The 27,057-nt window shown below is 44.3% G+C and overlaps 1 protein-coding gene across 14 annotated transcripts in view; it reads right to left on the reverse strand.

Annotated features, from left to right (window-relative positions):
- Positions 1 to 3,284: 3,284 nt before the first annotated feature.
- ARPP21 (cAMP regulated phosphoprotein 21) overlaps positions 3,285 to 27,057 on the reverse strand; it is a 160,680-nt gene continuing 136,907 nt past the window's right edge. For all 14 annotated transcript variants that reach the window (XM_066350874.1, XM_066350873.1, XM_066350875.1 and 11 more), the window contains 2 exons: positions 5,416 to 5,564; positions 3,285 to 4,068 (listed from right to left, as the gene is read on the reverse strand). In XM_066350874.1, the coding sequence (XP_066206971.1) occupies positions 3,811 to 4,068; positions 5,416 to 5,564 (407 nt within the window). In that variant the 3' untranslated portion in view covers positions 3,285 to 3,810. The remainder of the gene's footprint in view (positions 4,069 to 5,415; positions 5,565 to 27,057) is intronic.

The following is a 27,057-nucleotide window of genomic DNA, read 5'->3' on the forward strand; positions in this document are numbered from 1 at the left end:
AGAGAGCAGTCTTCCTTGGAAATAATTGAGAAACTTCTAAGATATTACAGAGATGCAAAACCCCAATGATTTGTTTTCATTCCACCTTTGGGGAGAGGTCTTTGTGATGCTTTGTTTTTGGTCTGTAAATGATCGAGTTGCCCGTGATGGTCAGTTGGTTTTCAGGGCACAGGCGGGGGGCTGGGCCTGCTCCTCCATCCACAGTATGGGCCTGTGCATACAGGATACAGGTTACCAGGCGGAGGTGGGGACGAACCGTCCATCACACTCCTGCTGCTGGCAATCGTGGAAACAGAGCCTTCGTAGGCAGTGGATTCCTTAGATCTCAGAGCCATTTCTGCTGCAGCGTTTTTCTTCCCCAATTCTCTTTACGTTGTCCTTCAAATCTCTCATAAAGCTGCTCTGGCTCATACACACCCCACTTAATTTGTTGTGGTGATTTATAACTTTATTCTAAATCTTCCAGCCATACTTGTAATTACATAATTCCATTTCCATACTGTTATGTAACATTCCCCTGCCTCCGCCCCACATCCTGTGGAACTGTCTTAAAACAATAAAATAATTATGGCTGAAATTCATTGGTAGTGGTATCTTAGCTAGAACATTTGGTTCCAACTATCACAGAATACCCAAATGTATGATAAAATTTACAAGAATAAATCTAAAGTGCTTTAATTTTACTTGGACTTATTTTGAATGGTGCCACATAATTTGGATGTAATCAAGTATGCAAAAACGTTTGTTGAATAAGTGAATGCATAATTCACTTGTTCTCCTCTCTACTCTCATAGACGTGTAGAGGATTATTAGGAATGACTACCTATACATCTACCGTATATATTTACATATATGTAGCCATATACCTATATAAACTGATCAGCATGTAGTTACAAAATGTGATTGTGATAGAAATTATTAACCAACATGAAAAAAAAGCAGTGTTCTAATTAAATTCTCCAAATGCTTTGCCAATATAAGTATCTCTACACAACCACCACAAATAATCTAATGTAAAAAACAGTAAACATAACTGAAGACGTGGAATAATGCTGACTATCAATAGTGAAGGTAAAGAAGGCTCAGCCTGAAATGGTATTCAAAAAGACATATGTAATTAAAGTCAGGTGTCTATACTGCTCACAAAAATTAGGGGATACTTCAAAATGAATATGAAGCAATAAAAAAAAGCATTTGATATTTTTTATTAAATAAGAACATCAAGCCCTGGCCGGTTGGCTCAGCGGTAGAGCGTCGGCCTGGCGTGCGGGAGACCCGGGTTCAATTCCCGGCCAGGGCACATAGGAGAAGCGCCCATTTGCTTCTCCACCCCCGCCCCCCCTCCTTCCTCTCTGTCTCTCTCTTCCCCTCCCGCAGCCAAGGCTCCATTGGAGCAAAGATGGCCCGGGCGCTGGGGATGGCTCCTTGGCCTCTGCCCCAGGCGCTAGAGTGGCTCTGGTCCCGGCAGAGCGACACTCCGGAGGGGCAGAGCATCGCCCCCTGGTGGGCAGAGTGTCGCCCCTGGTGGGCGTGCCGGGTGGATCCCGGTCGGGCGCATGCGGGAGTCTGTCTGACTGTCTCTCCCCGTTTCCAGCTTCAGAAAAATACAAAAAAAAAAAATAATAATAAGAACATCAGAAAAGCAAACAAGTCAAAGAAAGTTGTTCAATTATGCAAATGAGATGCAAAACCGACTTTTATTTTGTTGGTGAAAATGCACTCGACAAAAGGCTGCAAGTCCTGGAGTATCTGCACGTTCCCTGATGCCCTAGTTTTTGTGAGCAGTGATGAAAGAGTGTGATACATTTGGAGCAGAACGGCCAAAGAGAAAGAAGGCCCGTCTTTACCACTAATATATGTTTCAAATCCATGGGGAATAAAGCTCAGTAATTCTAGGAAATAAAAGATCCAAATTTCCCAGAATTCTATGAAAAGAAGATAAACATTCAGACTCATATTTGGATCCTTGAATTTGGGGCCACTGCTATGATCAGAGGGGCTAAAGAGAGAATATATTTCAAAGATGAATCTATATTAGTCATCCACCCCTCCCCCCCCCCTTCCATTAGGGAAAGGCATTCATTTGGCAAACACACTGCTCCTTAGAGCGGCTATTGGTTTAATAGTAACTCGGCTTATTGGCTTAATGGCTCAATTTTTAAAAAATGCAACACCCTCTTTTTATAACATTTTTCATAAGGCTTATTTATGATGAAGAAATCAGTACTCTGAAGAGTTGCGGAAATGGGACAGACTCCACAAGAAATGAAGTTAATGAGAGTATGTGTAAAAGGCCCCTTTTAAAGGAAAAATGAAATGATAGTATAAAATGAAGAAATGGTCATCTGTTAGGGAGTGTTCTTAATTAGTTGCTTAAACAACATAGAAAATGGAAAAATCTAATGTAAAGAATGTGATACTATGAAAAACAATGCGAATTATCCAGATATACTTTCCATATCCCTCCTATTGGTAAGAATTGTTTTTAGCAGAAAGTATCAAATACAAAACTACTAATTGTACTATGAAAGCAAAGCAAGAGCTTTGGGGTTTTATTCCCCCATCAAATCAATATCTATCAGATGGCCAAACCTGACATTTAGAGTTCTGTTATTATTTGTCAAATCAATCTCAATGGCAGAATCTACCAGAGATAAAACATTTTGGGTTTAGGCAGGAACAAGCCACTTATAAAAGATTTTGCTAATGTTCTGAATCTCTGTGACTAAAATATGGCTACATTTACTTTATTTTCAGTTACTTGAATAAACATTAGCACCTCGGAGTCAACACTAGTGAGTGGCATTTTACATGGTATATAACCCAGTAGAATCAGTGGACTTGGATGATGCTTCTTCTCATTTCCATTTAAACCAAGAAATCTTGTTTTCCAGGTAGAGGGTGGAATTTGAATGAAGGTGGAACGGGGTTTGGTAGAGGACTGCGGTTTCCAACACACTCAAATTTTCTCAACTGGAGAAGTATATTATCTACAGGTATTCAAGTGCTCTAAAACTAAAGCCAGGCTATGCATTTTCAAAAATATCAAGTCAATGAAAGAGAAAAACAGATGCCATCTAACTTCCAGGCCCCCTGTTATATTAGGACAAGAAATTACAGTTGGTTAAATGTTTGCCTACCACATTGCCCAATGTGAGTGCAGGTCACTTACAAATAAATCCCAGGAATATTGTTTCTGGGCCTTATTTATGAAATAGAGAAATGGGCAAACAGAAACGTAGAAGCAAATACGTATTTGAAGAGAGAGTGAACCAAACTGGAGGTAAAAACATGACCTTCCTCCGTAAGGTCAAATAGTTTTATTTTGATTAAACACTACAATACAGTATAATATCCATTAAAAAAAGAAAACTCTATAGCGTATATAAATTATTCCTTCCATTCATCTATTCTTTGCTTTTTCCATTACAGCTTTGGTACAATATGAGTTTAAGTATATAATTTTTAAATACTTTTAGCATCACAAACTCAACACAAAGTACAAAACTAATAATCCAAATTAGGGATATTATAGTCTACACAGTGGTATTCAGTGGTAGGAGAAAATCTTACCTTGGATGAATTCATGTCACTAGCTAAGCTATAAAGGCGTACCTAGCAGACATGACAGAAATATGCACCATTAACCAGCTAATGTGTGTATTAGTCTTTGTGTTTTTACAGGATACCAGCAGCAATCATTTGAGTGTGAGTGAAGAGTTCAGTCCTCAGCCAGTTTCCCCACCTCTCGCTCCTCTTCCCTTAAAGGCCATGAGTAATGTCTGAAGAAATGCACCACAGCCGGAGCGCTCAGAACTTGACCTGCCAGCCGGCGTTGCTCATGCTTGCACAGTTTGTCCTGCAGCTAGCCGACATCACCGGGACAGTGCTGGAGGGACAGTGTGGGCCAATCAGCCTAAGGTTGTTCTGAGGGGTCGGCGGTGTGACGTTACAGTAAACAGGCATTCCAGTGGCTGGGAGTGACCCTTGACCTGTCTGGTTAGGTAGCATGATTGGCTGTTGGTATGACTGCTGGGGCAGTCCTTGAGAACCCTGGGTCATTGGCACCTGTATGAAGACACAAGAGAGAATCGTTCATGAAAAGGTTATTTTTTGGGTGTCCAATGATGTTCTAGGATGTCAGGGAAAATATGCATGCTTTGGGGTTAACCAGCCTCAACTCTTTTATTAGCTGTTTCACATGGGAAAAGTCACTTAACTTCTCTGATTCCTTAGGTCCCTTACATAGTATCACTTCAAAGTACCACCAAGAGGATTGCAAGGATGACGGGCAATGCTTGGTACACGCCTGGCATGCAGGAAATGCACAGAGGTGTTAGTTCTGAGCGCTGTCCTCTCTCTCGTTACCCTCCAGGGACAGCACTCTGGGATCTTCCATTCTGAGTTTCTGTTTGGAAAGCCACACTCCTATTCTGGTTTTATGCAAACAAGGTGGCCTGGAGCCCTCTGAAGCAAGACGGGCCTTTGTCCCAGGCACCAAGCTCACTCCCAGCCTGCAGCTTTTAGAAACATCTAATGTGGAGCTGGAGGTAGACACTGATACAATGTGAACAAGGGCTGTCAGGGTCAGAGGGCTGAGGACGGGTTCTTTAGAGCCAGAAGTGCCTGGTTACCTGGTGCAGCTAAACGTAAGGATGAAAGTATTTCATGAGCCCTTCACTTCTGTTTCCAGTGTACTTCAAGATGCAAATCACAGAAAGGGGCATAACATTTTTTAAAACCCAATATGGATAGGCCTGACCTGTGGTGGCACAGTGGATCAAGTGTCAACCTGGAAACACTGAGGTTGCCGGTTCAAAACCCTGGGCTTGCCTGGTCAAGGCACATATGGGAGTTGATGCTTCTTGCTCCTCCCCCTTCTTTCTTTCTCTTTCTCTTCCTCTCTCTCTCTCTCTCTCTCCCCTCTCTATAATGAATAAATAAAATCTTTAAAAAAATAAAAAATAAAAAAAAACCCAATATGGATAGCAGGCCCCCACAGATGCCCTTGAATGAGTTTCAGATGCCAAAGTCCCTAATATAATTGTAGTAAAACAAAGTTTTCTGTGGGTGTGTAAAAAAAAAAAAGAATAGGAATTTGTCATGAGGGCTTTCTCCTGGGAAGCAGAATTTCCATAGACCGCTTAAAGGTCTCGATGAATAGAAGTTTAGACTAAAGGATTTTCTTGCATCAACAGAAAGTTTGTATGCAGCCACAGGTGGCAGACTGTCCAGGAACCACAGGAGTTACAGAAGCACGCATTTCCCATTTTCTCCTCATCTAGTATAACCTTGACTCGGAGGCCACCAACAACAGTGGCCCCGCCCAGCACCCGCCCAACACGGGATGTACCCACAGCCTCATCATTGGCAGGGGCTACTTTAACCCACAAGCTCCAAGCTGCTGATGTGCACCTGATAAGAAGACATTGTTGGATAGGAGACCATCACACTCTGCACCGGAGTTCCTGGTTGGTTGCTCATGACGTTCTGACTCTGAGGCGGCTGCTGCACTCCTATTAGGCCTTGGAACCCCTGCTGACCAGACAAGACCGGCTGGTAACCTGCGAAGAAAAACCACCTTTTGAACTGGCTGAGTCGGGAGAAACACAAGTGATACCTGGTGGGGTGAGAGCATTTGTTTACAAGCCAACTTCAAACATCTCAATCTCCACATTGGGAATGTGTCATCCAAATGTTATTCTGTAAATTTTTTTTTTTTTTTTTCTTCTAAGAGGGGACAAGAGTCTAGCTCCAACAAAATGAACTGATATTTCCATCTTTTTGCAGAATGGTCCACTGAGCTGTTCTGACAACCATAAATTCTTTATGACACAAACACAGGAACCTCTGTTGACAGCTATAAATTACATCTTTTCTATATGCCTCTTGCTTTGATTTGGATATTTGGAGAATTCACAGGTTATCAAGTTTTGTTTCTGTTTTCTAATTAAATTAACTCATTCTCTTACTCTCACACCTTGGGCGAGTCATTGATGGGGTTTCTTCTCCTTTCTGGGCCAGCATTACACCCTAATTATGTTCATTACCACAAGTACTTTAAGCATTCTGACAGGAGGGCTGTGAACTGTTCTTATAAATGTTAGGAGAAGGTGAGGATTTAGGTGAAATCAGTGGTGAAATTCAAATAATATAACAACCTCTTCTCTGCCCTAATGACCGTTTTAAGTATTAAAAAAAATGGTATCTACCAAAAGGTAGTTTATTATTTCATGCATTTAATACTTAGGTAAGAATAATAAAAAAGGTACACAAAACTAGATTGTAAGAGTTTTAAAATATTAATGAAGAATATTAAATAATACCTGACCCTGACCCAAAACAATAAAACTGTTATTGAAGACATTTCCACAGTGCTTCTTGACTGGCATCCTCACTTGCAATTTTTTTCACCTTTGGACAGAATGAACACGACTACGGGCACTTAGAATATGCTGTTGCGCAGATGAATGTTAAAAAAGAGTAAGGAATGTCAGTTTGTGATTTCCACATTGGGCGGCTGCCCGGGCGCCCACTTAAGAGAGAACCCTGATGACAAGTGCCATTTTAACACCCGGTTCGCTGAACTCAACAAAAAATTAGGGATCGGCTCTGTCGAACCGGTGCGAACCGGCTGAATCCCATCACTGGGTGAATGTTACGGTGGCCAAGGGATGCAACAAGTTCACTTCTAGCTGTAGAAGTAGGTCCTTCCAGAGCTCACGTCAGGGACCACGCCGGGCACCTGGGACTAACTGCTCCTGCTGCAGAAGCAGGTCCTTCCAGAGCTCGTGTCAGGGACCACGCCGGGCACCTGGGACTAACTGCTCCTGCTGCAGAAGCAGGTCCTTCCAGAGCTTGTGTCAGGGACCACGCCGGGTACCTGGGACTAACTAACTGCTCCTGCTGCAGAAGCAGGTCCTTCCAGAGCTCGTATCAGGGACCACGCCGGGCACCTGGGACTAACTGCTCCTGCTGCAGAAGCAGGTCCTTCCAGAGCTCACGTCAGGGACCACGCCGGGCACCTGGGACTAACTGCTCCTGCTGCAGAAGCAGGTCCTTCCAGAGCTCACGTCAGGGACCACGCCGGGCACCTGGGACTAACTGCTCCTGCTCTCTCCATACCGTCCTCTGGGGGAGAATCTTTAAAATTTTAGTTTCCTGTTTATGTTAAGAAAAATCTAAGTCTTACAACTAGATTAAAACAAAAAAATGCACACAAAAACCGAAAGTGAAAGTTAAAAGAAAATTCCTAATCGCTCTGCAGTTAATCACACAGTTTGAGTGCACGTGAATTTTTTTTTTTTTTTTTTTTTTTTGTATTTTTCTGAAGTTGGAAACGGGGAGGCAGTCAGACAGACTCCCGCATGTGCCCGACCGGGATCCACCTGGCACGCCCACCAGGGGGCGATGCTCTGCCCATCTGGGGCATCGCTCTGTTGTGACCAGAGCCACTCTAGCGCCTGGGGCAGAGGCCAAGGAGCCATCCCCAGCGCCCGGGCCATCTTTGCTCCAATGGAGCCTCGGCTGCGGGAGGGGAAGAGAGAGACAGAGAGGAAGGAGAGGGGGAGCGGAGGAGAAGCAGATGGGAGCTTCTCCTGTGTGCCCTGGCCAGGAATCGAACCCAGACTCCCGCACGCCAGGCCGACGCTCTACCACTGAGCCAACCGGCCAGGGCCACACGTGATAGTTTTACCTTTATGTTGAGGAAGGCGGGAAAGGATAACGCTATACGATAGTCTTTATGGAGGACAGTATTTTACTCTCCTTGACCACACAAAAAAGCATCTCCACCGTCTTAGAACGACTGTGGAAACACCGCTTGCGAATATTCGCTGAGGAAGGAGAGCAGGTCGAGTCCCCAAAGGAGATGAAACAAGGGTTCAGCTTGGACACCAGAGAGCGCGGCTGGGAGGCCTGGTCTGAGCCTGCCGTCAGTGGGCGGAGCCAGTGTGGAAAGCAGAAAGGCCCGCTGACGCGCTTTACGAGTCCCACTGTTTTGCATTCATATTACTCACCTTCATTTTCATGGTTTTAATTCGACTTATTTTGAATTTTTATAAAGACACCACCTATTAAGAATACAATTAAGAGTAATAACCACCTCCCCATCATTTCCACTGTACACAGTACACAGTTAAAGCCTTCCTTTAATATGCTCCGCAGGTCTATTTAAGACTAATCACATCAGCTCGAGGGCTGCATACTTAAATATGTTTACAGTTTACACAACAGAGAAAAACCATCAGACCCGGGAACAAGAAATATGACTGTAGCCATGTCACAGTCCTCACTACCTCCTAGAATGCCTTATCTGTAGGGGCACTTTGGAGAAATTTCTTTTAACATTAATTGCAAAAGGAAAAAAAAAAATGTTTTCTATTATTTCCCATTGTCTTCCACTCTAATTCATGTATGTGGTTGACTCTAAAAAGTATTGCTGTTCTACATTATTCTTAGCTACATCAAATTCATTGTAACAAGAATTGTTTAAAAACCAAGAAAATAACATGGTATGATTGTGAAGAACTTAGGGCCAACAGTCCAGCAGGCTGTGTGAACTCGTCCCGGAGTCCATGCAGTGGTACATAGAATAAAGCCTCATTTCCGGCCGAAGATTCAAAACCCAGGTTGAACATGAGAGAAATGACTTTGGAATTTTTGATTTGAATCTGGTCACGTGGTGAAAGCCCAGCTGGCCCCTGGGACCTTTGGCAGAATACACACACTACCACGTGGACAAAGGGAAGGGAGGCGGCCGGCGAGGGAGAGAGGTCAGGACAGGTGCCTCGCTCCTAACTCTTTATGTATTTGCTTATGGAATCCTTCTCTCCTTTCTCAAAGTCAGTCCAAAGACAGAGGAGACCTATGAGAGATTCACTATTATACCAGCTCTAAACCCAAACTGGGGTCAAGAGAAAATGAGTCTTATGTTAATAGACATATTAAGACATACAATAAACAGAAAGCCTTGGAAGGCAGAGGAAACACACACCAAACAATATTCAGGAGAGAAAAAGAGGGAGGAGGGGGTGTGGCCTCTTCCCAATTCAGGGGCAGACCCACGAATCCTGGAAGCACGATTCATTTTAGCTGAGGACAGAGACGCAGAGGCCACCTCCCTCCCTCCCTCCCCAGGCCGCCTCTGCCCTATGATTTGTGAACTTTAATATTCAGTTATGCATAGCAATGGGCTACCGATCCTGCACTGGGCTTCCCACAGCAAACACACTTACGGCAAATAAAGATTTATGTGGAAATCGAATAATGCGCTACAATTTCAAAATGAAAACTTAAGTATAAAGGAAGCCCAATTTATATTCATGAATCCCATTCATTACTCAATTCGCTCTCCAGGCAAGAGATTTACACCTGGCATGGTTTAATTGGAGGCACCCATTTCTGCAAATTATGTTACAGAAGTTGGAGAGCAGAATGATCCCTAAGACAGGAAGGAAGCTGTGTGGAATGTGAATCCGAGCTCCGGACCAGGAACAGACAGGCAGAAACGTGATGGCAGTGACCTAAGGATGAACTGACAGTGTCGCCTGGGACACAACACACCCGAAGGCAGAGATGGCAGCGTTGGTGGCAACCTGCTTATCTCGTCTATTCCAATGAGAAATGCGTTCCGGTTTGTCAATTCTCAGCTGTGCAATGATCAGTTTTCATACTTATTGAGGATTAGCAAGATATAATACATCGTGGGGAACAGAAACGGCACCAGTGTCTGCCCGGTAGGCGTGCAGTGGAAATCATGAAGACGTTAGCTATATTTATTATTTCTTTTTCAGTCGAGATTAATTCAATTTTCAAGTCACATGCGTCATTTATTTTTCTGGAGGTAAAAAGGTTAGGAGTGGACAAATGCCTCCTAGCAAATAAAAGAATACATTCCTGCTAAGACTGAGGAGTTATCATTTTAAAACTGTCTGGATCTTAGAAATCTGAACATGTTTCTACTAAAAATACAACAGTCACTGAATACTATTTGTAATTTTAGGATAATTAGTATTCTGTCACAGAATGTAAATTGGTGATTTTTTATTTTTTAAAGACAGAGAAAGAGACAGACAGACAGGAAGGGAGAGAGATGAGAAGCATCAACTCATAATTGTAGCACTTCACCTGTTCACTGATTGCTTTCTCATATGTGCCTTGACTGGGGGGCTCCAGCCGAGCCAGGACCTCTTGCTCAAGCCAGCATCCTTGGGCTTCAAGCTAATAACCTTTGGGCTCAAGCCAGCGACCATGGGGTCATGAGTATGATCCCATGCTCAAGCCAGCAACCTTGTGCTCAAGCTGGTGAGCTCGTGCTCAAGCCAGAAACCTCGGAATTTCAAACCTGGGTCCTCAGTGTCCTAGGCTGACACTCTGTTCATTCTGCCACCACCTGGTCAGGCTGACCGGTGATTATTAATTGGCATGATTGTGACTGACATTATTTATACTCGTATTTGAATACCTGGTTACAGATCCAACATTTTGGAACGAAATGAAATGACAAAGTAGTAACATGTTTCCCTGGCTGCTGCTGTTGGTTTTGGAGGTTGAAGATGGGGAAGGAGGTAAAGAGGAAAATTATTTACAGTGTAATTCACTGAGAAGCTAGACAGTTCTCAGCACCTCCCCCAATCCACCCAAACGGTGTAGTATTCACGTTGTGTTTATTAAGTGAAGTATTCTTAATGTGGTAGCATGTCTTTTCAAGTGATTGAAATTAATAATCTGCTTAATATAAAAATCACTTATCTTAAGATGTGTCAACATATAAATATTTCTCCAAGTTTCTAAGGAGTCAGCTAGCTGTTTGATTATGAACCCAAACTCCACTCTTTGTACCTAATTTTGTGATGGGATTACAGTAGAAGCCCAGCTGTGGCACAGCTGGGGAACAGTATGAAAAAGAAAGACACTTTTCCAGGACTGGAGTCCCCTTTTGATGAATTTCTACAGCTCATGCTTTACACTACTTCCCAATAAGTACCTGGCTTTGTTTCTTGATTTCCTCTATACTTTTATCTTCTTGGACACCTTTCTATTACAAGCAAGTTAACTAGCTCTATTTGTTGATCACTTACTCTAATTCAAACGGTGAATTAAGTGCTTTTTTTCCTTATTGTCACAACACTCTGGGAGGCAGTAATTGTTAGTAAACCCCCTTTACAAAAAAAGACAAGTGTGATTTAGAGAGATGAACTTGTCAAGGTCACAGAGCCAGGAGGAGGGAAAGCCAGAATGTAAGTTGTGGATTTCTGACTCTGTTATTCCTGCTTTTCCTCAACTAAAACAGCAGAACTATTTCTTATACATTCTTCCAACTTTCATGCCCTAACATAATCAATCCTTTTAGTTGGGCAGATATTCAATGCCCATTTACTGCATTAATTGTTTTCTCAAGAGTAAAACCAATTGAGTAAAGTGGACAAGAGTTATGATTCACACTGTGCTGGAACAAGATCTTGCTAGTTTCAAAGAAAGAAAATCAAAGGCAAGGCATAATTGGCCTATCAGAATCAACTCATACCGCTCAATAACAGCGCTGAAGTTGATTACTCAGATACTGGGGCGCCAGACACACAGTTGGGCTGGAGTGGGGAGCGGGTTAGTCAAATGAACTCTACTCCTTTCATTAACCCTCCTTAGTATCTAATCAGCTGATTATACACTTTTCAATTACTAGGACCTTTTCAAATAATGCCTTTCCTTACAATCTTTAAATACTGTATATTTCCTTTGAATTGTGTTATCAAATGACATTAAGCCTGACCAGGTGGTAGCACAGTGGATAGAGCATCGGACTGGGATGCAGAAGGACCCAGGTTCGAGACCCCAAGGTCGCCAGCTTGAGCGCAGGCTCAACTGGCTTGAGCAAAAAAAAAAAAGCTCACCAGCTTGGACCGAAGGTCACTGGCTCAAGCAAGGGGTAACTCGGTCTGCTGAAGGCCCGCGGTCAAGGCACATATGAGAAAGCAATCAATGAACAACTAAGGTGTTACAATGAAAAACTAATGATTGATGCTTCTCATCTCTCTCTGTTCTGTCTATCCCTCTCTCTAACTCTCTCTCTCTGTCCTTGTAAAAAAAAATGTCATTAAAATATAAGGAAAATTATTTCCATATTAAATGTAAGATTAATTTGGTCATTTGTTCTAAGCAACTGGTTGCCCCTAGGAAAGTCATTTGACATATGGAAACAAAAAAAATAGTATTCATGGGTTTGGATAATTAAAAATAGGTAAGAGAAAAAAGGACTTTGCAGAAGAGTCTAGGATGTCAGGCGAAAGCCTAGCGAGATCAAGATTCCCCCAAGTCACTCAGGCTGTACTTGTGGAGTTCACAGATGCTCTCACGATGCTTTGCAATTCTTTGAACACTACGAATTTGTCCCCAAGGTTTACTTTGTTACTAGGGCGCTGTGTCTAAGATAGGAAGTCCTTCAGCTACCTATAGCACTTGGGTGCTCAAGATGGCCTTGGGTGGGGAGAAGATAATCGTGGCGTCTCCCTGGCTTCCTGAACCAGTGGTTCTTGGGCACTAAGGAAGGCGCCTGATTTCACTGGCCTTCACCGAGCTGCCCTACTCTACCGCAAGGCCAAGGGCGCTCAGTCCCAGGGTGACAACAGAGGTCAAGTGGAGCCAACTTTGAAAAGCAAGGTGTAACTCTTTTGAAGCATTTTATTTCTATGCCAACCTCCCCAGTTTTGGGACCCCAAACTCTAAGTAGGATTTTGAAAATGAGAAGGCGGTGTAGATCAACTAGAAGCCATTGTTGATCTTCCTAGAAGCCACTGTTGCTCTTTCAATGTGTCAAAAAATGAAGACAGGGGATAAAAATACCTAGCCTGGAAATCCTAACCGTTCTGTCCTTAGACATGAAGTAGAATAGCATGAAATAGTCCTAAGAATTCAAAAATGGGAGTACAAGACATGGCTGTGTTTCTTCCTTAAGACCCATTACGAGTTCTTTCATCTTGGTGTCAGTGTCGGCTCTCACCTGATTTACGGGCACTCCTGCCTCTATCCTATTTCTTTACCTCCCCACTTGGTATTCAGTGGTTTTAATTCCTTAGGAACAGAGGCTGAATGACCTGCAGGGGAGCTGCATGGGGACGAGGCAACACCGTCCGCCGCCCAGTGACAGCCAGTCCATCCTAATGACTTTGAGGACAGCGCGGGCCTAAGTGGAAACATGCTTCCTGGAGCAGTAGTTTTTCTTTGTACGTGCTCTTTTGCTCATTAGCTTTCATACTACACAGAGCGTAATTCTTAAAAGCCTCTTTCCTGTCCCCTGAGAACCACCATGCATGCATGGGTCATTTTCTAATGGCAATACACATCAGATGAACTGTCCTATTACCGCAAGCTCGGGGGCCTCTTCCCTGCAATTATGCCGTCCTGATCCATGTCATCGCAACTACAAAGCTGGTTTTCTTTCTCTCTCTCTCTCTCTCTCTCTCTCTCTTTTTTTTTTTTTTTTAAATCAGGGCAAACATGAGAGACATTGTTAAATGACTAGAGGAATGGCTCACACACGGAATTTCAATGACTGCCTCTGAGGGAAGCCAGCATTGAATTCCATTTTAAATGGAAGAGGCTGTCATATTATTGAAGTCATTCTCTGAACTTTCCTGGCCCGCAGTGGTGTGCTGACAGTCAGAGAGCTTCAACAACCCAGAGGGAGAAAAGCGTGGTGAGAGGCTCACAAATGTTTTACTTTCTTAATGAGGCTGCGCGGCTTGGAGGAAGACGTGGCATTCTTGGACCTTTACCGGTGTTAATTACGGACATACAATTCAAGCCAGGCTGGGTGGCAGCACACAGCCGCTGAGGAAACAGGAGGAGATCTTTCCCCAGATGAGGCTTGGGGCAAAGTCAGGAAGGAGATGGCTCTAATGACTGTCCCCACAATAGCATTCCCCGTGGTGGAATATTTTCACTGATGAATTGCTTTCGATGAGCCAGATGGAATGGGATAATCAAGAGGTCAAAAGCCACGGGGTCAATACCATTGTGATCAAATTACTGTCACTGGCACAATAGCTACAGGGTGTAAACTTAGCCTGGCCAACTATTTTTGACAATAAATGCTTAGGGTCAAAGATTCAAATTGTAGAAATCTACTTAGCACTACAATAGGAAAAATCACTTCATAGGCAACTAATAGTGAGCCAAGAAATAATTGTACATTATTTTTCCCTAATAGTCAACAACATCTATCTTCTTCAATTTCAAGTTAGCAGCGTTCTTACCCAAACGTTATTCTAGTGGGAGATGTAGCAGTAACCTTGCTGTGTGGTCGAGTCTACTGGAAGGCAATAATCCAGGGTGGAGACGATGAAGACCTGAATGAACTAAGGCGGGTGTGGCAGGAATGGGCAGAAGGGACACTTAGGATGTGAGCTGTCAGCAATTGGTGCCTAGGAGTATTAGTGGTATCACGTGTTTGATGGACAGAAGCTGGGAAGAACTCGCTGTACCATAATCATGAACATCAGTCATCTGCTGAAAACTGAACTCTCTGATAAACAAAAGCCCTGATTTGTACTTCTTGATGATTTCCCTTTCCCTGGTGCGTATATTTCTGCCACAGCCAATTTCAAGCTACATACAGCTTAAGAATCAGTTGGAAAATTTCCTGATTTTTTTTTTCTTTGCTCTTGTGAACCTGAATAGAGAGAGAGCTCTGGCACGCCACTGACTAAATTCAGTGTCAAACAATCAGATTTTCAACCCACTGAAATTTTTCCCTTTAATCCTTTCTTTTTCAAGTCTTGTTTACTATTTGTTTTTTGACCTTGGGTGTAAGAATGTCTACAGTTGGTGGAGACGGGCAGAGACATCTATAGTCCACTGGACGGCATTGGATAGGAGCACTTCTCAGACTCACGGGTGCCTCCTGGTGTGAGCGCGAAATGGGAAGAAGATAATGGAAGGTTTCCAGGACATTATCTGAGTGTGGTATTAGAAGAGGAGCAGATGGCTGCTAATGCAGTGGGGTGGAGTGGGAATAATCAACATGAAGGGGGTATAAACATAAGGACCAGCATGTGAGTAGCCCGAGCCATGAAAAATATAGTCAAGGATTCTACGTATTCAGAGGTGGCATCAGGTTAGAAATGGGGAGATGAGTCCAGGAAGAAAGGGAGCCAGGCTCAAATCCTAGGACCTTGAAAACAACTTATAACAGGGGTAGTCAACCTTTTTATACCTACCACCCACTTTTGTATCTCTGTTAGTAGTAAAATTTTCTAACCGCCCACAGGTTCCACAGTAATGGTGATTTATAAAGTAGGGAAGTAACTTTACTTTATAAAATTTATAAAGCAGAGTTACAGCAAGTTAAATCATATAATAATAATTCCTTACCAAGTACTTTATGTCAGATTTTCGCTAAGTTTGGCAGAATAAATCTTTATAAAACAACTTACTATAGTTAAATCTATCTTTTTATTTATACTTTGGTTGTTCCGCTACCACCCACCATGAAAGCTGGAACGCCCATTAGTGGGCGGTAGGGACCAGGTTGACTACCACTGATTTATCAGATTGGAATTTAATATGAAAAGATTTAGGGTGTCGTGTAAGGTTTATAAGCAGAGTAAAATGAGGGTCAGCCTTTTCATAAAGTTTCTTTGGGAGTCACTCAGGGGTTGCATAACTAGAGGTAGGGAATCAACTTGGGGAGGCCATGGTGATGATCTAGGACAGAGACAAGGAAGACATCAGCTAGGGCAGGATGGTAGGGGTGGAGAAAAGGGACACATTAGAGAGATATTTAGCAGGTGAACTGTCAGGAACTGTCCTCTAGGAGCTGAAGGGAGGGTATGACCGAAAGGAAAAACTCAAGAACAAGTCCCAAGTTCCTGTTTGGTAAGCGAGTTGACAGTAGTCCCCTCCGCCGCGCACACAAGAGGGACAGCCAGTGGAGATGATCCGTAAACACAAGAGCGGAAGGATCTCAGAGCTCAGGCAAACAGCTGGTCTGCGAGGTCCGGATTGGAAAAGCCAGCAGGACATGGCAGCTCTTAGAGCCCATACATGTCTGAGTGGGCACAGATGGAGAAGATAGTCAAGATGGAGCCTGAAGGCACCATATTACTCAAATATAGGTCGGGAAAAGATGAAACCTGAGCGAGAGAAATGAGACAGAGAAACAGAACGATGGCTGGAGGCGCAGAACTGCCCAGAAAGAGGAGAAAGTAGATCTCCGGTTCAAAATGAGAATGGCAACCTTGACCGAAGCAGACAGTGATGGTAAAGCAGCCAGACCAAGAGGACAAGGAAGGACAGGGGTTCCTTTGAGAGGCCCACGACCAAACGCCAGGCAGAGAGCCAGAGGGGACCACGGGGTGAGCAGGATTCTGTGTCTGGGTGGTTTGTGACTGTTTGAACATGGGATAAAAGGGACAATAAAGAGGCAAAGATGAAAAGTATGGAAGAGCGGTAAAAAAAAAAAAAAAAAAAAAGCTATGAACCTGTCACAATTTATAGCACAGTAAACATCCAGGGAACCATACAACTATGGAGGTTGGGAGATGAGTGACAGACTACACTTTCTCCCTGGCCCATGGAATCGCTTTCAATGTCACCTCCTCACACTTACCTGCCTCGGTTGACCCAACAGTCAAGTGTCCTGGGCCTTTCCTCTCTGTCTGCATGGTCGAAGACACAAGACAGCTCAGGGAGCTTATGAGGACACATGACAAAATGCTATCATTTTGGGAAGGCGACAAAGCTACCCCAAGGTAACTCCTGACAAGAATCTGAAGGGAAGAGGCTCTTCTTTATTTTATGAATGTGATCCGTGTTCTCATGGACTTGCAACAACAGAAGAAAGTCTTGATTAGAGATGATTGAGAAGCCCATGGTCCTGCAAGCCCTCCCCTCAGAGTTAATCAACAGGACACATGATGCAATGAGACGCTCTACCGTATGCACTGAAGTGAACCATCCAAAGGCATTTCCATGAAGAAACAGAGAGGCATCAGTGAGATGTTTTCTGTTTCATCCCAGGCGCACATTCTTTGAACACATAGATGCAAAATGCCAAGCACTAATATTTTTAGGATTTAATTTTTTCTGATTTTTCCCTTAAGGTCCAGATATATATATCAGTCCATTTTGAATTTCAGAAAGCCAAGAAAGGGAAAAGGTCACCTCGTTTGCATGTCATTAGAATCCAAGAGCAACTGACTGGCTCTAGGTTATAAAATAGTCCCCCCCTCCCCCCACATACACACACAAAATAAAACCCACATCAGAGCTTGGTAGGAATTTGTGTATTCTACCTCTCACCAATGTTTCCCAAGGAGAATTTGGGAATGAACATTTGTAAAAGTTTTCATTATAGAGTTTGGGCAACATGACTTCTGATTGCCTATTATTTTGTCTCTTCATCAATATTCCAACAGATGGCCCCACAGTAAAGCCTCCGGGCACCAGATGATGTCACAACTCCAAACAGCCATAAAGGACTCTTTTTGTTTATCAACACAATCAACTCCTGATTATTCTCAGAAACAGCAATAAGAAGTATCTGTCATCTCACCATGTGGGAAACTGTTATTTAAAAGATTTAAAAGTGTGTTTTGTTTCGTTTTGTTTTTTGATATCTGGATCAAGACAACAATCAGATGTCTCTGGCTCATCCACACAAATACTAAAATGTACTTATCATTGCAGCTGGCTGGAATGGGAGGCTGCGGTCAACACGTAATCCAATCTCACAATAATTAAAGTGAAAATAAAACTGAAGGACAAATGGTCTGTCCTGAAGACTAAATCGTCCCTCTAGGGCAGGCTGTCTCCACGGTGACAGAGCAGTTTTATATTTTTTTAATGGCCTGCTCCAGGGGAAGGAGAGAAAGGATCCAGCTCATTCACTTGTTAACTTTTCCCTTCAATCCCCCACATTTAAGGGGAATGCTCACATTTCATTATGGTTAAAAGCTTTCTAAGCACCCAGGTGGAGCAGGAGCATTTTAAGATGGTCCCAATCTTTGTGGCTGAAGTTCCCTTCCAGGCCTCAGGGAGCTTCTCTGTCTGGTCCCGCCAGCTCTCTGACCTTCCTGCAGAGGGAGCCCTCCGGGCGGGACACTCCATGATCTCTTCAGTGTAATGATGATGCAAACACACTGGAGGACCAGCAGAGGCCCTGAGGTCTCGCCTTGGCAGGGCACGAGGCTGCTCTTAGCAGTACCCCCAGGGGGCGCTCTACCAGGCCCAGCCTCACCCAGGTAGGGTTGCACGCTGCCATCAGAGCTGTGGATTCTGTGTGCCACTCAATCCTGCCTCATCATATTCACCTTACCTCCCATTACCTGCTTCCCCCCAAACTCCTGAAGATGGAGCTCTTTTCCCAGAATCAGTGGTTCTCAGCATTGTCTGGTTCTGCAAAACGTGGAAGGCCAGTTAAAACACAACTCGCTGGGCTCTGACCCCCACAGGTTCTGATTCAGTAGGTCGGGGTTGAGGCCTGAGAATCTGCCTTTCAGGTGATGCTGAGGCCATAGGTCTGAGGACCACAGTGTGGGAATCACCGCTGGGCTCTGGTACTCAGCCAATACTTCTGCCTGCGATTCCTCTTGTTGAACAACCCCCGTCTGAGGTGGTGGGATCTGCCACACGCTCTGTGAGAGGCATCTCTCCTCCTTGACTTCATTTTCATTATCTGTAAAATGGGGACAGCCCTTTCCTCCGGGGGGCGTTAGGATGGACTAAGACCCCCCCTGTGAGCCACATCCCAGTGCTCGAGAGCTTGGCAATGGCCAGTATCTGTGACTGCCGTCCCTTCCTTTTCCTACTTTCCCCCTTAAATTCACTCGAACTTTATCTTCCTATTTCCTTAGGTCCTCTCCCCCGCTAGAGGACAGTGCTCTGGGAAAGGACGCATCTCATACACCTCTGCCTAGTCCTGCCTCCGACGCTCCGTGCCTCAAGAACATTTACTGCTGACGAGCAAAACACTGCCCTCACTGCACTTACCTACAAGAACTGTGCCGTTTCATAGAAGAGAAAAATAAATAAACCAACAAACAAAATCCTGAAGGAAAGGAAGCAGTGGATCCAGAACAGAGCGCCCACAGCCCCGCCCAGGCCTGGGGGGGGGCGGGGGCGGAGGCAACGGAAGAGAAGCAATGGGTCACCACCAGAGCGGAGTACAGAGCAAGGAGACCAGAGGGCAGCTGCTTTCTCTGACCCTCTTTGCCTTCTGGGAGGGGAAGAAAATGTTCTTCCTAACAGCAGATCATCAAGAGGGCACGGTGGCTCAGGTTTCTAATTCCACCTCTTGCTGTTGAGATGGGGGCAGACACAGATGCAAAGGAGGAGAGAAGGAAGAAGTGTGGAAAGCAGTTGAAAGCGGAGGGGAGAGGGAAGTGCAGAAAAGATGCAGAGGAACTGCATCTGAGACATGACCTTTGGCCTTCTCAAACCTACGTGGGCACGTGGTGAGGCAGCAGGGCAGACCAAGCCGATTTCTGCAGCCTCATGTCTTTTCAGGATGTAACTGTGCCTTGGCTCGCCAATGGTTAGCTCTCCTGTGCCTGCGCCTCCGCCTCTGTCTGGTCTAAAGGAAAAGTCAGCACTAGCCCTGGACGGTCGGCTCAGGGCGTTGGCCCGGCATGTGGAAGTCCAGGGTCCGATTCGTGGTCAGGGCACATGGGAGAAGTGCCCATCTACTTCTCCATTCCTCCCTCTCTCTCTTTTCTCTCTCTCTCTCTTCTCCTCCCCTCCTGCTTCTCCTCCCCTCCTGCAGCCATGGCTCAACTGGAGTGAGTCAACCCAAGCTCTGAGGATGGCTCCATGGCCTTCATCTCAGGTGCTAAAAAATGGCTCTGGTTGCAATGAAACAATGGCCCCAGATGTGCAGGGCATCGCCTCCTAGTGGATTTGCTGGGTTGATTCCGGTTGGGGTGCATGCAGGAGTTTGTCTCTCTGCCTCCCCTCCTCTTACTAAAATAAAAAAAGAAAAAAAAGAAAAAGAAAAGCCAGCATCAAGAGACCTGGACCTTGCCTACATTCCCGGATACTGCATGCATCTGATGATGGTTGCTTTTCTAAGTCTCTTCTTGGTCCCCAATAAGCTGCTATCACCCAAATGGACTGTGCACCATGGTCTGAAGATCTCGGTCCATCAAGCTGTGGCGATGAAGCTGAGGTGTAGAGGGCTAAGAAGGCACTCGCACAGGATCACACAGACTATCTCATACATTACGGTCAAAGTCCCGTTTTCCTGTTCATCCCTGTATCGCAGCATACAGGCGACAGTACTCCAAACAGGACAGCCTGGACCGCTAGGAGTATTTCCGTTTCCTAGTCCCATGCCCGTCAGCTCCGCTGCTGTCATTACGTCATTAACGTGAGCTTGGAGGATGCATCTTGCATACCTGAACTAGAGTTCGCCTTGCCTGTTTCAGTAGCTACCAACAGACTTGTCTAAAATAACACACAGTAGGGCATCAGGGAGAAAGAAGGTCAGAGTTTTGAAGATTCAAAGAACTTATTATGAATTGCAAAAAAAAAAAAAAAAATCAAACCATCTCTTCTGAAACCAATCAGCCACACTGTACCCCAATATTTGGATGTACACGTTAGCCATTATTTACCAATGGGCAACGTTCTGCGGAGGTCATGTAGCAGGTTAGTAGGGACCACATTTGCACTGACTCCATCCAGGAAAAGCAAGCACTCCCCACGCCTCACTCAAGCTACTGGTAACCTGATTGCGTGTGCCCCGCTGTACTCACTAAGCGCTTTAGAAGTGGGAATAATTATGCTCACTTTACAGAGGACCGAAATGAAGCCCGGGCCGTGGAGTCGACTGTTGAGGGCCACACAAGCCCAGAAGTGCCAGGAGTAAGACACTGGAGTTCTGCCGATTTCTCTGCTACCACCTGATCCTGGGAGGCGAAAGAATTCCCCTGAAAGGGTTCAGGTGAGGAGACCTTAATAAAGAGAGCATTGCCAAATGAGTAGGCAGGTGAGGGGGGCACCCAGAGACTAACAACAGCGGGGAAGGGTTTTCTCCCAGTGGCCTGAAGGTCCTAAGGGAGGAGCCAGTCCATCTGGTATACCCCAAGCAGGGGGGAGGGCTGAAGAGACTGCTTTCTCTCTCTCCTTCTGCCCTCTGATCTCTTGTCATTGGTACCTCCATTAGTTAAACCCATCTGGGGGCCACAGGGCAAGAGACCCTGAGAGATGCAGTGTGCAGGGTCTGAAGAGAAAGACAGAATGGCTCTGTGGGGGAGGTGGGGAGAGGCAAACAGAGACTGACCAGCACACACCTTCCATCCAAGGATTACAAGAATACATTCGAACAAGCTACTGAGCCAACCTGCTCCAAGGAAGACTTTAAAGAGAGTTGGATAGTAATATTAGCAGAGTCCTCTCTCTTGGTTTTAGAGATCCTTTTTTTCCTCCCCCAGAAATGATGCTTTTTAACACCTGATAATATGTCAGACTTTGCACTTAGGATGACTGTTTCAGCAATTAAGTAAATGTTAACTCTCAAATTTTTATGTCACTAGCTTTTAGGGCAGAATTTGGAGGCTTTGCCCTAACGCTTGCCTTTCCATTTGAAGGAAATGGCAGGGTTTGTAGGGAACTGATAATAACTTAGGAGGTACTATTAAGTCATGTTACTGTTTTAAATATCCTGTAGAGCAAAGACTTAAAAGTTAAATCACCATTCAACTCCAGAAGTACAACTCATTTTGTTGAATTTGACATTTTCCTTTGCTAGCTGCAGATCCGGATGGCTGAGATCAGACAGATAACAATAGGCAAAGAGTATTTCAGGGGAAATTAAAAAGAATAAAGGGGGACCGTGTGTGTTTCTACAATGATATTTGTGTTCTCCGAGCTTATTTGGTTTAGAAAACGCTTTGCCATACATTAGTCTCAGGTTTAGTACATTCAGCCATAATTTTTCAAATACTTTAAAGCAACGATCATCACCAAGACAAAACGGTGTGAAGGACTAGTTAAATGAGACTTGAAATAAGCCTTCTGGTGGTAAATCTAAGTTTCTGCTTCTTAATGGAAAAAATCACAGGCTTTGGGGTCAGACAGACCAGGGGCTGAATGCTCTCTCCCGCCTGGTGGTTCTGTGACTGGAGGATGTTATCTAAAAATCTGTGAGCATTGTTTTGCTTGCCTATTAACTGGGGGCTAATAACTCCCAAATCCCAGGGCTTTTGTGAAGGTGAAGTGGATACTAGGCCACGTGACTCACACATTCTTCAGCACCTGGCATTTCCTTACAGGAGAGCTGGCATTGTTTCCATCAAATGGAGCTACAGAAATGACACTCCCTGCAGAATAAGGCCCTAAACAAAAGACAAACTGCGTGCTGACAATGGAACCGGGATGGACTCCCCCTGCCTCCTCCCTCCCCAAATCCTGGACTGTTCCTTCTAGCTGACCACATAATAGGCTTCAATGCCCCAAACCTCGTATGAGCCAAGGCACAGACATTAAGTGCAATCCACACAGATGCCACCTTGGGGGGGGGGGGTTGTGCAATGATTGTGCTCCTCTGCCCTTGGGTTATGTGCAAAGCGTAATCTCTAGAAGCAAAAAGCAGCAGAAGCAGCTGTCTAGAAGCAAAAAGCAGCAGAAGCAGCCCGGAATGCGAAGGCAGGCAGAACACCAGTATCGCAGTGAGTGCAAAAGGCCAGCAGGTCACACGTGCCACGGGAGCTAGTGTTCGGAAAGGCACGGGGGGCCCGACTCCCAGCACTGGTGGAGCCCCGATTTCCGGGTGGTAGCTTTAGGACGGCCAGAGCGCTGTCTTCTTTTGTTAGAAGCTCTACTCCATGTTTAATCGCAAAGACTTAGAGACAGGGGAGGCCTCCTTTTGTTCCCACAGAGGAAACAAAGCCCCACCCCTCTATCTCTGGTCTCCTAATCAAAGCCATGCTCGCCCCTTCCAGAGATTACGTTTGCTCTCCCCAATCAGAGTGCTCCCTTCATCAAATGCTGTTGCAGGGCAACAGGGTGCTGGGTGCATCCTGGGTTCAGGCAGGCACCTTTCAGTCTTTCCTGGTGGCTTATTAAATAGAGGTCCCTGTCATCGCATCAAAGAGAAGATGCAAAGCAGGGCCCCTCCTCTGCTTCCCCAGGCCAGCCGCTGTCTCCAGGGCCCGCTTTCTACCTCGTTAGAGTATGACCCTGCTTCCCAGCACCCAGAACCCCGCGACCCTGGCGGAGGCGCAGAGAATCTGCCGCTTTACAAATAGTTCTTATCTGTTTTGTACTATTTTTGTTTTGTGCTAGATGATAAAGCACGTGATTTTCAAGAAAAAAAAAAGTATTATTTTCAGTTAACATATTATTGATATATTAGAGTATTCCTTCAGATGCACTATTTAATAATATTCATGATCTCTACACACCAATTTTACCATTTCTCATTTAATAAATGACACAATGTTTCATTTGCTTTCTATTTAAGGGGGAAAAATACTGATTGGTGAACAACTATCTTCTGAAATGTTGGGCTTGGGGCCCAAATGAATAATAAAATGAACATTTAAGTTAAAGATACGTTCAAGTACCAGAACAGGCAAAAAATACCTCTTCTAAACTGGATGTTTGGAAATGTTACACTTTAAGCATTAAAAGTTAACTGGCTGGTTTGTATGGTTTGGTTTTGTTTCTAACTTAAGAGGTAAACAGAAGGATCCTGGCTGCCCACTGCACGCCTGCACCCACAGTCACTGGAGGACAGACCTCAGACAGCCTGACTCCTCCGGAAGGGAGCGCCAAATTAGATACAAATGTCACCATTTTCCTCTTTGGAACTTTGGAATATATTTATTTACTTCTAATCACTAGTTTTTATTTACTATTCATTGCCCAAAGTGGCACAAAGTGAACATTAAAATCTGCCTCCCTCAATTCTAACACTTTTTTTTTTTTAAATAACGGAGACAAATAATACAATTTTATAGAGGGTGACCATATGTGCCTGCTAATGCCTGGTTCTCCTTCTTTTTTACTCTCGAATGTATATGACTTTGGATAACTATATATTTATGCATACACATATAACACATAGACATGCATTTACACACATACACACGGGCCTTTGCATGTTTATGTATATGTATGTATGTATGTATATATGTGTATATATATATATACACACACACACATTAACACACTTTTTTAGGAAACTAGGGCAGAGTTGTCAAAATGAATTCAGAGAAAGTCTACTTTTTCTGTGCTCCTCATAAAATGCACTACAGCATTTGTGGTTTTCTGTCTTCCTGTCTTTAACCAATGGTCCGTTATGCCTATATATTCAACCGTGTATGGCTTCGAACTGGAAGTATTTCAATCAGTCTGGCAGATAGGTGGGTTCAAAGCAGCACCAGAAAAGTGAGTGCCCGAGTCACTGCACACTCTCCCTAATCTCCGCCCACACTCTCCTACTCTGCGTCTTCACAAGTCTTTCTCTTGGGGGTGGAGGGTGAGGGATGAAGTGGTCATAATAATTTCAAGTATTAATCTTCTTTATTTTTTTAATTATTTTTTTCTTTTTATTTTTTAAGGTTTTTTTTTTTTGTATTTTTCTGAAGTTGGAAACAGGGAGGCAGTCAGACAGACTCCCGCATGCGCCCAACCAGGATCCACCCGGCATGCCCACCAGGGGGTGATGCTCTGCCCATCTGGGGCGTTGCTCTGTTGCAACCAGAGCCATTCTAGCACCTGAGGCAGAGGCCATAGAGCCATCCCCTGCGCCTGGGCTAGCTTTGCTCCAATGGAGCCTTGGCTGCGGGAGGGGAAAAGAGAGAGAGGAAGGAGAGGGGGAGGGGTGGAGAACCAGATGGGTGCTTCTCCTGTGTGCCCTGGCTGGGAATCAAACCTGGGACTCCTGCACGCCGGGCCAACGCTTTACCACTGAGCCAACCGGCCAGGGGCTATTAATCTTCTTTAAATTGACATATTTACTACTTGTAATAGCAGGCACTTCCAGAAACCTTAAGCCCACTGTTTGGGAATTACTGCTTAATTTCCTGAGTAACCTATGAAAGGGGGAGAACAGAGCCATGAAACAATAGGCACCCCTGAGAAGTTTACTGATCAAGGGCACTGGCATTTAACAGAGAGGACTATGGATCACACTGAAAATATGATGAAAGTCCTGGACCCATTTTCTAGTCACTTGTACCCAGATGCATAAAAAACATTTTGCATTACAAATTTTCTGGCATCAGAACTCCAGCAATGCAGTCACAAAAAAAAAAAAAAAAAAAAAACAAATTCAGAATTTAAATGCCCCCATCTAGCAAAAAAGGAGTCTTTTTTTTTATTTTATTAATTTTAATGGGGTGACATCCATAAAAGTAATTCTTATTCTTTCTCATTCAAAGGTAAGACAATTCAGATGGGGTCCACTTCTCAATATACTCCTCCAACAAGATGCTAAGTATTAAAAAGGGGGGGAGCAGGGAACGGTTTGAGGAATTCACAAGGAATGCATTTGCATAGATGAAGAGCAATTTAATGTCACTTAAGACAAGTTCAGGCATCTCTGACTGATTCAAGACAGACTACCACCCTGAGTAAGATGTCCCTTTGAGAGGGCTTTGTGAATTGAAAATTGAAGGGAAGTCTGACATGAACATCTCAAAAGACAGTGGGGGCAAAAGTAGGTTTACAGTTATTCAAACAGAAAATAATATATACGATACCGAATGAGTAATAATTCAGGAATAAACTTGAAGGTACTCACACCTGTAAACCTACTTTGGCCCCTCCCTATATCATGTCCATCATTTAAAATGTTTCTCATTTAGTAGTATTTTCAGCCATGTTTGTTTTTTTTTTTAATTGTTCATCACATGGGAAATCCTTTTTAATCTTTTTAATCTGTTGTTAAATTGGTAAGCACATTTTGGGGGTGGGGGGGGTGTTGTCTGTTTGATCTCAGCTATAATCACAAGGAACACTAACTGAGCCATAGGGCTTTTGTGTCCCGCCACCCGTGTAACTAACAGCCAAGGCCGGCCGCAGACACCGTCTCACAAAAGTGCTTGATTAAAGTGGAGTCGGCGGGACCTTGCAATAAAAACATCAGCTTAGCTGACACGGCGCCTCCATCACGCTGCCAGGGAACACGAAGCCGCGAAAGCCCACGCTGAAATCCACGTGGCCAAAGATGCCGCAATAGCACAGTCATTAGTTTCATTATTAACTTACGAAAAACACACAGAGCTGTTGGTTTCATCTGCGAGTACGATTTTCATTAAAGCTAGTGTTTCAGCAGGCGAGGGACCCTTGGAAAGCTCGTATGTCTGGTGAGATTTCATGACCAAGTCCTAAGCGGCCCGGCATGATGAACAGGATCACGACTAAGGACATGGTTGAGCGAGCAGTTTAAAAATAGATGATCACAACTGCTTTGCCGAGATGTGAAAGGGCTGCTGTTTGAAATCTAACACCCGTGACAACACGCCTGATGTGGATGCCAGTATCTGATCCTCAGCCCGGTAACGACATGGCTTAGGGAGGAAGCGCAGAGAATCACTGTTGTTTTGGGTTTTTTTTTTTTTTTGTAGGCACACGCTGTCCAGTCGTAAGAGGCAGCGTATTCTTGTCCAGACCCACGTTGGGAGGCAGACTCCCTGTGCACCCCGGAGAAGTTACCTCTGTTTCCCTTATCTGTAAAAGGGGGCAGCTGATACAATAGATGACATCAGCCTCCTAAGATCGGGGGAGGATTAAGTGGCACAATCGGGAAAGCACACTGTCTGGCACATGGAAAGTCCTCAGTTGCTTTTATTTGTAACTTTAAAAAAAAAAAAGATCTGAAGTTAGAAATTCACCGGCTTCTAAAAGTACCTTCTACCCAGGGCTTTCCCCAAAGACATCACACTCTAATAATAGTCTTTATCCTTGAGGTGATGTGCTTTTTAATTATATTTTAAGACATAGTTTCAAGTCCTATGAATAACTTAGGCTAAAAGACATGGCTAAGGAAGTCCTTTTAGAAAGCACCAAGTCATGGTTATCTCACATCAATAAAAGGTAAAATATCTATGAGGA

This window comes from Saccopteryx leptura, chromosome 10 (genome assembly GCF_036850995.1).
Source record: "Saccopteryx leptura isolate mSacLep1 chromosome 10, mSacLep1_pri_phased_curated, whole genome shotgun sequence".
Taxonomy (NCBI): Eukaryota; Metazoa; Chordata; class Mammalia; order Chiroptera; family Emballonuridae; genus Saccopteryx; species Saccopteryx leptura.